General features: G+C 38.1%; 2 protein-coding genes across 3 annotated transcripts; both read left to right on the top strand.

The window, feature by feature from the left end:
• Positions 1-3012: 3012 nt before the first annotated feature.
• On the top strand, positions 3013-7264 carry LOC116204606 (cysteine-rich receptor-like protein kinase 10). Of its 2 annotated transcripts, XM_031536775.1 has the most exons (8): positions 3013-3467; positions 4365-4825; positions 5194-5328; positions 5428-5549; positions 5673-5883; positions 5966-6203; positions 6310-6460; positions 6598-7264. In XM_031536775.1, the coding sequence occupies exons 1-8, from the start codon at positions 3058-3060 to the stop codon at positions 6931-6933; spliced, it is 2064 nt and encodes a 687-aa protein (XP_031392635.1). In that variant the 5' UTR covers positions 3013-3057; the 3' UTR covers positions 6934-7264. The 2 variants fall into 2 exon arrangements, with proteins under 2 accessions (XP_031392635.1, XP_031392636.1); XM_031536776.1 differs by lacking the exons at positions 3013-3467; positions 4365-4825 and adding an exon at positions 4849-5099 and having other exon boundaries at positions 6598-7234.
• A 2764-nt stretch (positions 7265-10028) lies between these two features.
• Positions 10029-14354, top strand: LOC116204610 (cysteine-rich receptor-like protein kinase 10). Its single transcript, XM_031536778.1, has 8 exons — positions 10029-10598; positions 11456-11910; positions 12492-12626; positions 12718-12839; positions 12964-13174; positions 13257-13494; positions 13575-13725; positions 13864-14354. Exons 1-8 carry the CDS (start codon positions 10183-10185, stop codon positions 14158-14160), a joined length of 2025 nt encoding a protein of 674 aa, XP_031392638.1. The 5' UTR covers positions 10029-10182; the 3' UTR covers positions 14161-14354.
• The last annotated feature ends 1070 nt before the right edge of the window (positions 14355-15424 follow it).

Below are 15424 nucleotides of genomic sequence, written 5' to 3' on the forward strand. Positions count from 1 at the left end.
TTTTTTCAATGTGCGTACAACATCGAAACGTAACTTGCTCTGATACTGGCTCAAAGCCATTTCTACTTAGAAACTCAAGCTGTTAAGTGGTGGCGGTACACAAGGCACACATAAATCCATGAATATTTTTTCATTTTTTCAATGTGGGAGTAGGCAATTGGGCTCCTCAACAGCCAGCATCCTTGCTTGAGCGCAGTACTGACGGTGTCCTTTTCCTTTACTGTGTGGAAACACCTCAATCCTCCAATGCAATATTCAACTACTGGTGCCACTAGTGACCAATGATCATAGCAGAACGATGTATGATCCTCGTCTCCTAACTTATTCAAAATCAAAGGCCTTGCCAGTTTTCTTAGCTGCTGTAATTTCCTCCGACTCCATAAACAGTCGTTAGGAAAATTAAGGGATCCGAAGCATCGACCTCCAATCTCTATATGTCTAACTTCATTATGATTTCGTAACTTTCTCCCCTCTACTGATATTTATCTGGGATCGATGATAAAAGGAACTGACGTCCAAAAGCTGGAGATCGAAGAGAAATGGGCAACCTTGCCATTGATCTTTTTGGGCAAATGAGAATTGATAACAGTAGCATGATCAGAATCAGAGGACAATGACATATATCAAGACCATAGCTTATTTTACACGAATATTTGTGATAAATCTTGTTTAGAATAATTGGTATATATATCTAATCTACACCTTTTCTTTGTTTGAGGTTACTGATGTATCAACACTTGAAGTATGTAAACATGGATACCCTGAACTATTGATGTATCTACACTTGAATTATGAATCGGCCCACTAAAGTTTAAAACTCTCTCATAGTAGATTTTCTCCTGTCACATGACTCGAACTCGAAATGGAGAATAAGGGTCGAACCGCTTGAAACAACCCACGTTGGTGTAATAATATTTTTTTTTATCTAAATAATTGAATATGTAGTTTTGTTGTTTTGGAAAATCAATAAGGAATATAATTAATTACATAGAAAACCAAAGGCACTTTCCTAGGAAAATAAACACTAACCTCTAGATGATCATAAGGCTTGGAGAGCTGTATTCGACCTCAAGGTGACCAATCGCGGAAATGGAAGCGGCAAAGGAAACCGGAAAGGAGGAAAAGGGAAGGGCGAGGGCGGATCTGGTAGATTGTTTTCTTGTGAAGGATCTTCATACTCGGAATTTTTTTTTTGTGAAGGATCTTCATACTCGCCAGGAGCTTATGTGTGACCCAGTTAATGACGACCTCTACTATTTCCACCCGAGAGGCAGGCACACTGACGGTCCTCATGCTCATCTCTCCTCATCTAGTTCTAGTGTTTTTATGGCGTCAACGTCTAAAATCTAGATAGAATAATAATAATACTAATAATAATAATAATAAAAAGCAAATGTTAATCCTATATAAAATTTTTGATAAAGAATAGAAACGTTTCGTGAAAAATATATCATAGTAGATTTAATCCCTTATGTATATCCTCGATAGCTTCCCATAGATGGTGCTCTAAAATCGGAATTCTATATCAGGAACAACTACTAAAAACCCACAAATTATATATATATGATCTTGGATTCAATTAGATGTGTAAAAATTGTGTCAAAAATTTTACCTCCATTATTTGTTGAATGGTCCGCTTCAATTCACAGCTCATGGCATTACCTGAATGAAGCTGGGCTCATTTGCTAGTATACATTATTTACCATGCATCTTCAGATGAGGTGCAACAAAGTGGAATGGGAAGAAGATCTTCTGATTGTGACATAAATCGAATTACAGGCGAGATGATCAATCTAGAACCAATAAGAGTAAGCTACATTTGGAACGATTTTATCACACTAACTTTTATAATTTTAGAAAGATCATTCAAGCCTGGTTGAATCTCACTGTAATTTCATGAAGCTCGAGGATGGGCTTGAACATATGACACTAGCTGGTTAGACAGTTATCACTAGGTTATGAAAGAACTACAGTGATTTATGAAAGGATTTTCTTAATGGTCTGCAGTAACCCTCAGTCCAAACAAGTTTTAGGTTATATCCATGTGTTTTCGGACTAGCTTATATGAATCATGGTTCAATGCTCGGGCCGGGCCGGCCCGGATCGGATTTAAACCGGAGATCCTCAATGGAAAATAATTGAACTTGGGTTACCAACATTCAATCTCATGGTTTGGGCTGGGCAGGCCTTCCAATTGAACATGGATTAGATTTCGGATCAATCTGCATCAGAGTAAATTAGACGGTGGGAAAGGTCAAGCTTTAGCGGCCAAGAAAAAGAGAGAGAGGTCAAAGTGTTACTGTCAGGTACGTCAGTCATTTTAGTCGTGTCACCATCTCTCCCCATCTTACACGTCCATCTGTCTATGTCCAGGTGCCCTGATTGATCAAATTGTCCAGAAGTATGACTTGGGATTATAACAAACGCTTGACTTTGACTTTTTGAAATTTTAATTTTTCTTAGCAGGAGCTCCTTTTCCGACTATAAAAAAGCCTTCATGCATCTTGTACAATCCAATGAAGATAAAATAATAAATAATATGAATAGTCATTCTAATAAGAATTGACTCTGAAATATATTAATAATTTTTATGTGAGAGGGCATGTTATTAAGCTGTATATTTTTCTCCCAGCTATTTTTCTCTTTCGTGAAACGCACTCATGTCAACAGTTTCTGTTCACGTGCCCTTCCAGAAAAGCTAGCCATCACTTTCTGTTAGTGAGATATTAGGTCAACGGTCTGGACACCCCTTGCCATGGCCTTACCTTTACCATGCGGCCCCATACTTATTGTCTGACTTAAAATTTTTATCGCGAGATAAATAGATTTAGTGCACTGATACTCACGCTCAAATTAAAGTTAAAAAAGATATTTTAAATTTAATTTTCACAGGTTTGATATTGCTCGGTTTTACTGTCCCTTTTAGTTCCGTACTTTTTCTTTGCCCTGTTCCAACGAACACCCATATGGTTGAATAAATGGTCACCGGAAAGAAGCTAAACCGAGGGAACATTATAAAGACAAACCACTGATCACCACCGAACTTTCCCCATTAACATGAAGCCCCCAACCCCACCCACCATGAAACCAACACACCGGCAGAGTTGTTCTTCTCCCATCATCATCTTCTTCTTCCTTCTCAGCTTGCTGCTCAACCTTTCTTACAGAGCTGGAGCTCAAGATGAGCCCACCTATCTGTCCCATTCCTGCTCGAACGCGACCGTTTTCTCCCCCAACAGCACTTACCAGAGAAACCTCAACGCTCTATTATCTAATCTCTCCTCCAACTCCGCCGATTACAACAGCGGCTTCACCAGTGGCACGGCAGGGCAGGCCCCACCTGACCGGGTGTACGGGCTCTTCCTTTGCCGCGGAGATCAAAGCCAGGCCTCGTGCCGAGACTGTGTTGGCTACGCGACCGGGGACGTTCTCCGGAGATGCCCCAAGGAGAAAGTCTCCAGCATATGGTACTGATATGATTTTGCCTTTTCCTTCTTGACGGTATGTCCAAAATAGATGCATGTGAAGCATTACTCTTAGTTGTGGTATGTATCGTTATAATTTGGTAATGCCTTTCCAAATCTGTGATATTGCCCAAAAGTTTGTGGACTTCTATGAAACGATTCCCACCGGAAATTTTGACATGGGATATGGGATAGCTCCAAATCGCAAATGGTCATTGACCTTAGAATCTATTGCCTCAAGTCCCTTTGGCTAAAGGATGGTGCAGACGGCAGGCACACTTTCTGCGTTCACAAGAACAATGTGTTTAGCTGATTTATAAAGTGTTTGGTAACGAAGTTAAACTTGATTTAATTTAATTTAGTTTGATTTGAGGAGATGAATACAAAAATAGGTGGGAAAATTACGTGAGAGAAGATGAAGGAGATAATAAATAGAAATGATTGTGATGTTGAAATTAAGGAAAAAATATTGAAATTAAGAAAAAAAATGTGAATAGTTAAGAAAAATTAGTATTAACTAATTGATTTAAATAATAGATAAGAAAAAGTATGAGAGATAATTTGAAAAAAAAGATAAAAATGAAATGATTGTGTTGTTGAATTGAGGAAAAAGTAAAATTTAGTAAAATTAAATTTTATTACCAAATATTAATTTTCAATATCTAGTGCCAATATAGCGTGGGGGGACTTCTTGTGGGGCCTGACGATGTTGCATACCGTGTTCCCCCTCTTGCAGCTGCTTATGGCTTTTTAAAAGCGGGGTTTATTTTCTAGATCTGAAAACAGCGAGTGTTAACTTGTGATTGCTTATAATTTATATTTCTGGGATGATTTCCCATCGGATTAACTTTTCACTGTATACGGTTGCTATAGTCTTGCTACTCGCCGTGACTCTAACAGGTATGACCAGTGCATGCTGACCTATTCCAATCAATCGATCCTGTCCACCATGAGGGACAGTCCATTTCTAGTGTTGTACAACACTGCGAACATATCAGACCCAACCCGATTCAACAGTTTGTTGGATGAGACACTCAGCACCATTCTCTCGAGGACTGCAAGCAGCCAATTGGCAGGAAAGAAGTTTGCAGTGCAGAGAGCCAATTTCACTGTGTTGCAGCCCCTGTACACGCTCGCCCAGTGCACGCCCGACTTGACCACAACAGACTGTACTATGTGCCTGCAAATGGGGGCTGGAAGGCTTGTTCGAAGGGCACAAGGATCTAGATACTTTAACCCAAGCTGCACTATTCGGTTTGAGACTTATGTGTTCTACAACGAAACTGCTGTAGCGCTGCTGTCGCCACCTCCTCCAGCACCAGTTCCCCTGCCTCCTCCAAGTTCCGTTCCAAGGCCTAAAGGTGAAAGTTTCATATCTCCTGTCCCAAATATTGGTTTACCGTTTAGGAAAATAACTGGAAATGAAATCGTTTGTCGACTAGCTGCACAGATTACAAGTTCGACTTGGTATCAAGCTTTTTGCATGAGTGTCAGCACCATTCCGCAAATAATCAGAGGGGATTCCTATTGATTCCATTCGAAAATTTTCTCCTGTGATGAGCGTATCATTATAGTTTTCTAACGTTTATACTTCTGATGAGTTCATCACCGGAGATCGGCATAAAGCACGAGATGGTATCGTCAATACATGCCTCTGAGAGATATTTCCAGCTTTTGGTTTTACTAAGGTCAACAGAAGGCTATAAATGGATTATTATGATATATGCAGGTCGGAAGATCTCAACTGCGGTAATTATTGCCATTGTTGCTCCAATTGGTGTCACGGTCATGGTTTTCATCATATTGTGTTGTTTGATACGAAGGAGAGCAGCAAAGAGACATGAAGTTGCACAAGATGCAAGCGGTAAACCATTTAAATTGATCTTTCGTCCATTTAGGCAAGAAATATTTCATCTGCTTCACTTGTATGGAGCTTACTCTGTCTGTTGTTTGCTTTGCTCAGATGGAAATGATATGACGAATGTTGAGTCCCTACAGTTTGATTTCGCCGCAATACAAGCTGCAACAGATAATTTCTCAGCCAATAACAAATTAGGGGAAGGAGGGTTTGGCGAAGTCTTCAAGGTATGCAACTAATGGTACAGGAGATTGTTGCCGAAGTTGCAAGCAGGATCAACCTGAAGCATAAAGTGAAAAAAAATTTCAAGCTAATGAGCCTCATATCATTTAATGCTACCTTTGATTCAGGGTGTGCTTCGGACTGGACAGCTCGTAGCCGTAAAAAGATTGTCTAGGAGTTCTGGGCAAGGTGCTGAAGAATTTAAGAATGAAGTCGTGGTGGTGGCGAAGCTTCAGCACAGGAATCTCGTGCAGCTGCTCGGGTTTTGCCTTGAAGGAGAAGAGAAAATCCTTATCTATGAATATGTGCACAACAAGAGCCTTGACAACCTCTTATTTGGTATTCTCCATCTGATGATTTGATGCTTATCTTAATTACCTTGACGTCTATTCAAGTGTGTTAACTCAGATAACAATCTCAGACTCGGAGAAACGGGGACTCTTGGATTGGTCAAGGAGATACAAGATCATATCTGGGATAGCAAGAGGCATGTTGTATCTTCATGAAGAATCCCGACTCAGGATAATTCACCGCGATCTCAAAACTAGCAATGTGTTGCTCGACACAGACATGAACCCGAAGATTGCAGATTTTGGAATGGCGAGGATCTTCGGGGTCGATCAAACACAAGGAACCACAAACAAAGTTGTCGGAACATAGTAAGTAGTAGAATTCTGACCCTCTTTTTTTTTTTTTGGATAAGTAAACGTGTCTTATTTTGTTGCAAGACTGAATCAAAATTAATAGGACGCTTTGGATTTTTAGTGGTTACATGTCCCCAGAGTATGCAATGCATGGGCAGTTCTCGGTGAAATCTGATGTCTACAGCTTCGGGGTCTTGGTTCTAGAGATCCTATCGGGTGAAAAGAATAGTTCCTTCTATCAATCTGGCACTGCCGAGGACCTTCCTAGCCATGTAAGTTGTTATATATATAATTGTCTGTCATGTTAAATCGTAGAACCTTAAGCTTTAAGATCAGTTGGGAATTTCAGAATCTCATATTTCTCCGTTCTTCTGCAAAATAACCCAAAACTGAATTCAATTTTCTCTAGGCTTGGAAGCACTGGAGGGACGGGACACCTATGGAAGTGTTGGATCCAATTTTGAGGGACTCATGCTCGAGGAATGAAGTCATTAGATGCATCCACATGAGCTTACTGTGCCTTCAGGAAGACCCAGCAGATCGCCCCACAATGGCCACGATAGCTCTCACGCTTAACAGCTACTCTGTTACCTTGCCAGTCCCTCAACAACCTGCATTTTTCTTCCGTAGCAGGATGGGTCAGCTGTACTCGGAGTCAGGGAAGTCGGGGTTCGGTAAATCCACAAGCGAGTCAATGCCGGTGTCTGTGAATGAAGTGTCGATTACTGAGGTTGAACCTCGGTAGAAGGAAGATTCTAATGAAAAATGGGTGAGTTGTACCTATTATAAGTGCACTACACGGACAAGCAAAAGATTTTACTGAGATCACATGATTAGATGACGGTAATAGCTTGAATACTGAACTGCGAGGTGGAGTCCAGAGACCGTTTCTGCATTATATTATGCTCATAGGAATGGTCTCAAGATCCAGATCTGTTGAATTCTTTATTAGTAGCGTTGTGTATGGGACTGGATGTATCAAAAATATTTTTGAAGGAACACCTGTGAAGCTGCTTTCTTTTATTTGATTCTGAAAATTTGGTAAAGGCATGCAAAGTGGAAATCTTTCATTTTTATTGAGGTGCTCTTTTGTTGTAGTTTCGCGCGTTGTAATGTGTCATTAGGAAAGAATCCTGCCAAGTTTCATACCCATTAAGCAATTGCCCTGCTAGAATTCCCTTAGGCGAGGATAAGTTCGAGACAAAGTGCGCCCAGGTTTTCTACTGGCACAATCCAGAATTTCAACAGCATTTTCCCTAAAATTTCAATGATCCAAAACTTGCTAATGTTTCAATTTGCTAGACCTCCAATTGTTATTTAATTATTCCATCAACTAAATCACATATCAAACAATATGAAATAAGAATTAAAAAATATTCAAGGCATATAAATAAGAAAAGTCAGTTTTTGAAGTGACGTCCATAATGGAATTGGAATGGAAATCCTATCAAAAAAATCAATATCGAAACAATCAAACTCTAATTTGAATTAACATTCATTCAACAAATCAAAGTTCAATCAAGAAAAATAAAAATTAGGAGAAGATCATGCAAAATTAAAATTTGGAGAAGATCATGCGAACAATGAAAATATCGAAGAGGGTCTTTTACTCTACTTAGATGAAACCTCTGAATTCAACTCCAAAGTTGGTATCACACTTCAGAGTATATATATTTAAACTAAACGATAATTTTAAAAACACGCAATATTATATAAACGACTATAAGAATATATTTTTCAATTCTATATTTTGTAATAAATATAAATGGTAATTCGATTGCTATAATATAAAATTTTTTATGGATAGTAGCTAATATATAGTCCACTACATATTTTATTCTCTTATATATATTCAGTCAGGTTATATGCAAATAATATATATATTTTACTGTATAATTAATGACAAAAAAATTTTCTTATATAAATAAGCGATGACATGGTAAAACGAGAGATCTCCATTTCTTATTTTTGATGATGTAATGACGTGAAAATTCGGCTCGATTAAAATTTTAAATAAAAATATTACTTTTAATTTATAATAAGCAACTCTACATTCATTTAAAAATTTATTTATCAATTAATAATTCTTAATTAAAATATCACTTCTAAATTTTATAAGCAACTCTGCGTGCACTTGAAATATTTTAATACAGATTATACTATTTGAAGAGATAATTATTATATTATAATAATGAAAAGATTCATAAATAGTGCACATAGCGTGGATATGCATTCTAATTAGTAAATATGCATATACTAGATGTAAACCCACGCTACACATGAAATTTTAAGATAAAAAGAATGGTCATTTAAGTCGTGTCCCCGTCTCTCCCTATCCTATAAATGTCCATCTGTCTGCCATCGATTAATCTTTTCCACATGCTTGACTTAAAAGTTGACTTAGTCAATGGAATGGACTTCCCTTCCCGGCCCCAGCACTGTCGAGAGCTGTCAATCCTATATTGACAAATTAGGAAAAAAATCACTTTTATAAGAGATTATAATCTTCTGGGTTGGAGATCACATTCGCTTATAAGTCTAATTGATATTTTATATGGTATCATGACGGATCATATTTTCGCACGCTCGTGAGTCATGAGGGCTCACACCACGCCAGGCAGAGTATTAAGAACAACCTAAAGTACGCTTCGTGTTAATCTTCACTCACCCGAGCACGAAAGAAGAGCTCGGCTCATTATTAGTTGTTGACAGAGGTGCTTGAGGGCACGTGACAGATGATGTTTAGTATGAAAAAGCACATGTTGTCACGTAAGAGCTGGTGTTGAGAATTGTAACTTGTTAATACCATATTAGAAATTAAAAAGAAATTATTAGATTTATAAGAGACTATATATCATAACCTATTAATTCGAGTTTTTGAATTGAAAATGAACTCAATCACTTGTAAGCTTAATTGTTATTTTACATGCGCAAGGGTAAAATTCTTTGTAATAGTATCCCATCTCCGATTGTATAAAGAAGTTTGTATTTACCAACAAAATGTCGATTAAGCGGTAAGTAATGTCGAACTCCGTAAGGATCGAAGCACAAGTTTGAGTCTGCAGAACTTTACTTGTTGAAAGGGTACTTTTCGCCCACCCAGCGGCTATGGTTCTGCGATCAAAGGTTTTTATTTGTCACTGCCTTTCTGCGAAACTGCCGTGAGCCCAATAGCTCGGAGGTACGCTTAAGCCCTTGTTGTTCTACTGCATTATATAGTGTGGATATGCTGGGTGTTTTGACTCTTTATTTTCCTTGTGATAATCTAGGAGGTTTCAACTATGATCTTGGCTGGTAATTTTCTTGAGCATTTTTTCCTATATACCTCTTTGACTAATGAATGAAATCCTCACTATTACCAAGGGAAAAAAAAAAAAGAATGTAATAACCTTCAGTGTTTGATATCCCAGAATTTTAAAAATAATATCTCTTGTAATTTTTTCAATCGATATCAATAAAATAGTTTATATTCCTAAATGAAGATTATGGCTAGGCCTATGTTTCTTTCCGTAAAAGGTTTCTTATAACCATGATAACTGCGACTTGTTCACTTTGCGCAATCCCTAACTAACCATGATAATAAGTTTCCCAATGATTACGAAATTGAGCACTGTCCTATATATCTAACCGGTGATTACTATTTAGCAATATAGATAGCCTTATTAGACTACTCGCTTGGGCGAGCTATGCACCCGACGGATTAAGTACGCTAACCAAAAGACAAACAATGATGATAGTTCTTTGCCAGTTTGCCTTGTCCAAAACGGAGTATATCAGGAACCGATGGATTACTAGTACATTTGAAACCTTGGCAAAAATGATGACAGTTCTTTTGCCTTGTCCAAAACGGAGTAATTTGAAACCGATGGATTACTAGAACATTTGAAACCTTAGCAAAAATTATGATAGTTCTTCGCCTAGTCCAAAACGGAGCGTTATAAAGACAAAAAAACTCATTACAACCGAGCTTTCCCGTCAACGTGAAACCCCAACAATGGAACCAAAAGACACAGAGAGTGCTTCTTCTATCTTCAACAGTGTCTCCATCGCCTCCATCTTCCTCCTCCTCCTCCTATGCTTGCTGCTCAACCTTTCTTACAGAGCTGAGGCTCAAGACAGGCCCACCTATGTGTTCCATTTCTGCAACGACAGCAGACAGACGGTGTTTTACTCCCCCAACAGCACTTACCAGAGAAACCTCAACACCCTGTTGTCTAATCTCTCCTCCAATGCCTCCGATTATGTTGGCGGCTTCACCAGTGCCACTGCTGGGCAGGTCCCGCCCGACCAGGTCTATGGGCTCTTCCTTTGCCGCGGAGATCAAAGCCAGGCCTCGTGCCGAGACTGCGTTGGCTATGCAACCCAGGAAATTCTCCGGAGGTGCCCCACGGAGAAGGACTCCATCCTATGGTACTCATGTGAATATTCTCTCTCTCACTATTTTTTATTTTTCTCTCCCGCTTTCCTCGGCGTGTACCCTGTTATTTGCAAGCCACTTGAGGTAATCCAGTTCGAGCATCATAATCCATATATTTTATTTTTCCTATATGTAGAATTGTAACATGTGTGCAGATTAAGATGACGTTTGGATTTAGAGTTGAGTTTTGATTTTAATTGATTTGTAATTATTGTATTGTTGAACTATGAGAAAAGTGTGAAAAAGTAATGAATAGTTTAAAAAATAATGATTAAGTAATGATTGTGTTATTGTATTGCGAAAAAGTAATGAATAGTTGAAAGAATTTAATATCAAAAATTAAATTGAACGATTAAAAAAATTTAAAAAATAAAAATAAGTAATGATTGTGTGTTTGAATTGAAGATAAGTGGAATTGAATTAAAAAAATTTTAAAATACAAACACACTAAACATTACTCCGGCCCGAAACTATTTGAAATGGTGCTCTATACCAACACTAGTGTTGCGACCTTAAAACCCTCTGGCTATGGGATCTGCAAAAAGCAGGACTTGCATTCCGCTAAAAAGAAAAAAGAACAAATACATATATACTATTTGAATTGTCAAGATCTAGTGCAAATTTATAATTGGGAAACTTGTTGTGGTCGGGGGTTGATGTATTCCCCGTTTGCCCCTCTCGGTGTTGCTCTTGGCTTTTGATGAGTGTAGCGTGCAGTTTAGAGTATTATAGATATGAAATCAGTGTTAACTTGTGATTGCTTAGATTGCTTGCACAACTTGCCGTCGGATTCATATTTCACTGCATACGGTTGATAGAATTTTGAACTCATCATGACTGTACGCAACAGGTATGACCAGTGCATGCTGACATATTCCAATCAATCAATTCTGTCCTACCAGAGGGACAGGCCGGCTATAGCGCCTGCAAAAGCAACAACCATATCAGACCCGGCTCGATTCAATAACTTGTTGGATGAGACACTAAGCAGCCTGATCCCGAAGGCTGCAAGCGCAGGAAATAGATTTGCAGTCGAAAAGGTCAATTTTACTGTGTCGCAGCCCCTTTACACGCTTGCCCAGTGCACACCCGACTTGACCACAACGGACTGTACGATGTGCCTACAGATGACGGTGCAAGGCCTCCAACGAGGAAGACAAGGAGCTAGATTCATGAACCCAAGCTGCTACGTTCGGTATGAGACCAATCTATTCTATAACGAAACCGCTGTAGCCCCGCTGTCGCCCCCTGCTCCTCCTCCAGCCCCAACCCCAACTCCTCCAAGTTTGGTTCCAAGGCCTAAAGGTGAAAGTTTCACATCTACTTTTCCAGATATAGGTTTTACATTGAAGAAAATAATTGGGAATGGGATCGTGTGTCGATTAGCTGGATATTTTACGAGTTTAGACTTGATATCAAGCTCTTGGCATGAGTCCTGACACCCTTCTGTGAATAATTGCGGGGGATTCTGCTGTTTCCTTTCGGAGTTGTCCTTATTATTATTATTTTTTTTATTTTTGGGATTAATAGAGGAAATAGTGATTTCAAATCCTAGTCTTCCTTGCATAGGCGTTGTATTATAATCATGTAATTATTTCTTTCCATATACACGGCATATATAACTCAATACAATACACCTCAAATGACGTTTCAGCCAAAATCCACTAACCTTTGAGGGATAACAAGGAGCTTTTCTCCTCTGTAATGAGTGCATATTTATGTTTCTTGACTGTTTGTACTTCTGATAAACTCATCACTGGGGATCGGTTTAAGTATGTGATAGTTTCGTTAATGTCTGCCTCTGGAAAATATTTCCATCTTTTGGTTCAAACTTCAAACTAATATCCAACGAAAGATTATAATGGGACATACTACTGTATATGCAGGTCATAAGATCTCAACAGCAGTAATTATTGCCATTGTTGCTCCCATTGGTGTCGCGATCGTGGTTTTCCTCATCTTGTGTTGTTTGCTGCGAAGGAGTGCAGCAAAGAGACCTGAAGCTGCACAAGATGCAAGCGGTACACCATCTGAAATTCTACCGTTAGGCACAGGATAATTTTCTGCTTTGCTCCGATGGAGCTGACTTTGTCTGCTGTTTTCTCTGCTCAGTTGTAAATGATATCACGATTGCTGAGTCCCTACAATTCGATTTTGCCGCTATACAAGCTGCAACTGAGGATTTCTCCGCCAATAACAAGTTAGGTGAAGGAGGGTTCGGTGAAGTGTACAAGGTATACATACCATTAGTGATAATGGAGATTTTTGGCAGAGTTGCAAAATGATCAACCTGAAGTATAAAGTAAAAAAATTTCATGCTAATGAGCTTGATATGATTTGATGTTACCATCGATTCAGGGTGTGCTTCCGAGCGGAAAGCACGTAGCTGTAAAGAGATTGTCTAGGAGTTCCAGGCAAGGTGCCGAAGAATTCAAGAATGAGGTCATGGTGGTGGCCAAGCTTCAGCACAGAAATCTCGTGCAGCTGCTCGGGTTTTGCCTGGAAGGACGAGAGAAAATCCTTGTTTATGAATATGTGCCCAACAAGAGCCTCGACTACTTCTTATTTGGTATGCTCCACCTGATGATTTGATGCTTATGTTATTTCTTCTGAAGTTTATTCAATAGTCTTTGCTTAATACACAATCACAGACTCGAGGAAAAAGGGACTCTTGGATTGGTCAAGGAGATACAAGATCATATCAGGGATAGCAAGAGGGATGCTCTATCTTCATCAAGATTCCCAACTCAGGATAATTCACCGCGATCTCAAAACTAGCAATGTGTTGCTGGATGCGGATATGAACCCGAAGATTGCAGATTTTGGAACGGCGAGGATCTTTGGGGTTGATCAAACACGAGGAACCACCAAGAGAGTTGTGGGAACATAGTAAGTAGCTTTAAGAATATTTGTGAACCTTGTTTTATTTTAAAATCGAATGAAACTAATGGAACGTTTTGGACTTTTAGTGGTTACATGCCCCCAGAGTACGCTATGCACGGACAGTTCTCGGTGAAATCTGATGTTTACAGTTTCGGTGTCATGGTTCTAGAGATTATATCTGGTGAAAAGAACAGCTCCTTCTGTCGATCTGGCATTGCGGATGACCTTCCTAGCTATGTAAGTTATATAAATTACTGTTCTCATGTTAAAATATAGAAGCTTGAGCTTTAACAGTTGGTTGTGTCCTTCAAAATCTCATAGTTTTGCAGTCTTTGTTGCAAAATAACTTAAGATATGTAAATTCAATTTCTCTAGGCCTGGAAACACTGGAAGGATGGGACAGCTATGGAAGTGCTGGATCCGATTCTGAGGGACTCGTGCTCTAGAAGTGAAGTCATTAGATGCATCCACATGAGCTTACTGTGCCTTCAGGAAGACCCTACTATTCGGCCCACTATGGCCACGATAGCTCTTATGCTGAAGAGCTATTCTGTTACTTTACCTGCCAGCCAGCAACCTGCATTTTTCCTCCATAGCAGGACTCAATCCGCAAGCAAACCAATGTCAGCGTCTGTGAACGAAGTATTGACTACGGAAGTTGAACCACGGTAGAGGGGAGATACTAATGTGTAATGAGCAAGATGCGCACGTTAGAAGGGTCATGAAATTCGATGCATTATGCATGGTAATATGTCTGAGACTACCCGTGTGTTACGCAGAGTGGCAGATGCATGAGAAAATTAATGATGTTCAATATATTTTGTAAACGTGCTTAAATTTTCGATAAATCTTTCCATTTTTTGAAAGAGCCATTAGTAATCCATCACCAAAAAAAAAACAAAAGAACCTTTTAGGGATTTTAATTATATTAATTGTCATAATTTTGTAGATTTTAATCTTTATCAAAATGGAGCTCTATTTGGTCGCATTGCGAGGCATTTCCATTTCATATATGAGAACTATATATGGAGCCCATGCGTTGTATTGTATAGGACGTGATCAACTATTAGTTTTCTAATATAATATCTGCATATTAAATAGTTCAAAAATTGTTATTTATAATCATTGCAAATAGAATATTAGATACTTGAGGATAATACTTGAATTTCACCGAGAAGATGTGAAAAAAATTATATTGAAGAAGAAAGAATATGTAAATTATCATATTCGTAAATGGCACATTTACCAGATCAAAAAAGTAAAAAAAAACAAAAATAAAAAAAAGAGGGAAAGAAAAATGCAATCACAAGCAAAGAATTAACATTTTTGTAATCTCGTAGCGGCATTATTCAATGTTGATACTGATAATAAGCTGTGGGTATTATCTCCTATTTATAATATGGTCCAATTAATAAACCCCTTCAGAAGTTACATAAAAAATTTAGTTTTATTTGGATATTATCGTAAAATACGTTATAAAGTCGTTTATACTAAAATATATTTAAGAAATTTTATAAAGTTCAAAGAACTGAAAATATTTATTAATTTAAAATACAAAAAAATCGTGCTTTATTAAATACTTTCAGCGTTGGGTCACCATCATGCCTTCTCCCATCTCAGCCATTGGAGCACGAGTTTTTTTTTTTAAAATTTTCAATTTTAAATGCTATTTTTTAAATATATATATATATATATAATCCGAACTTAATTCTCATACCACTACATTATCAAAAATAAAAAACGGAGTTCTCTTACGTTGCCACTCATCTATTTACATTAAGAAAATTATATACTCTTACAAAGAAAGGAAATATTCTCATATATATTGTTTTAAATTTAATTAATTAATTAATTATGTAATAGTAGAATATATAAATTATATGTATAAAGCTCAAAAATATATACATGGAAAGAAAACATGCAGTAAAATATATGC

This window comes from Punica granatum, chromosome 4 (assembly GCF_007655135.1).
Source record: "Punica granatum isolate Tunisia-2019 chromosome 4, ASM765513v2, whole genome shotgun sequence".
Classification (NCBI taxonomy): Eukaryota; Viridiplantae; Streptophyta; class Magnoliopsida; order Myrtales; family Lythraceae; genus Punica; species Punica granatum.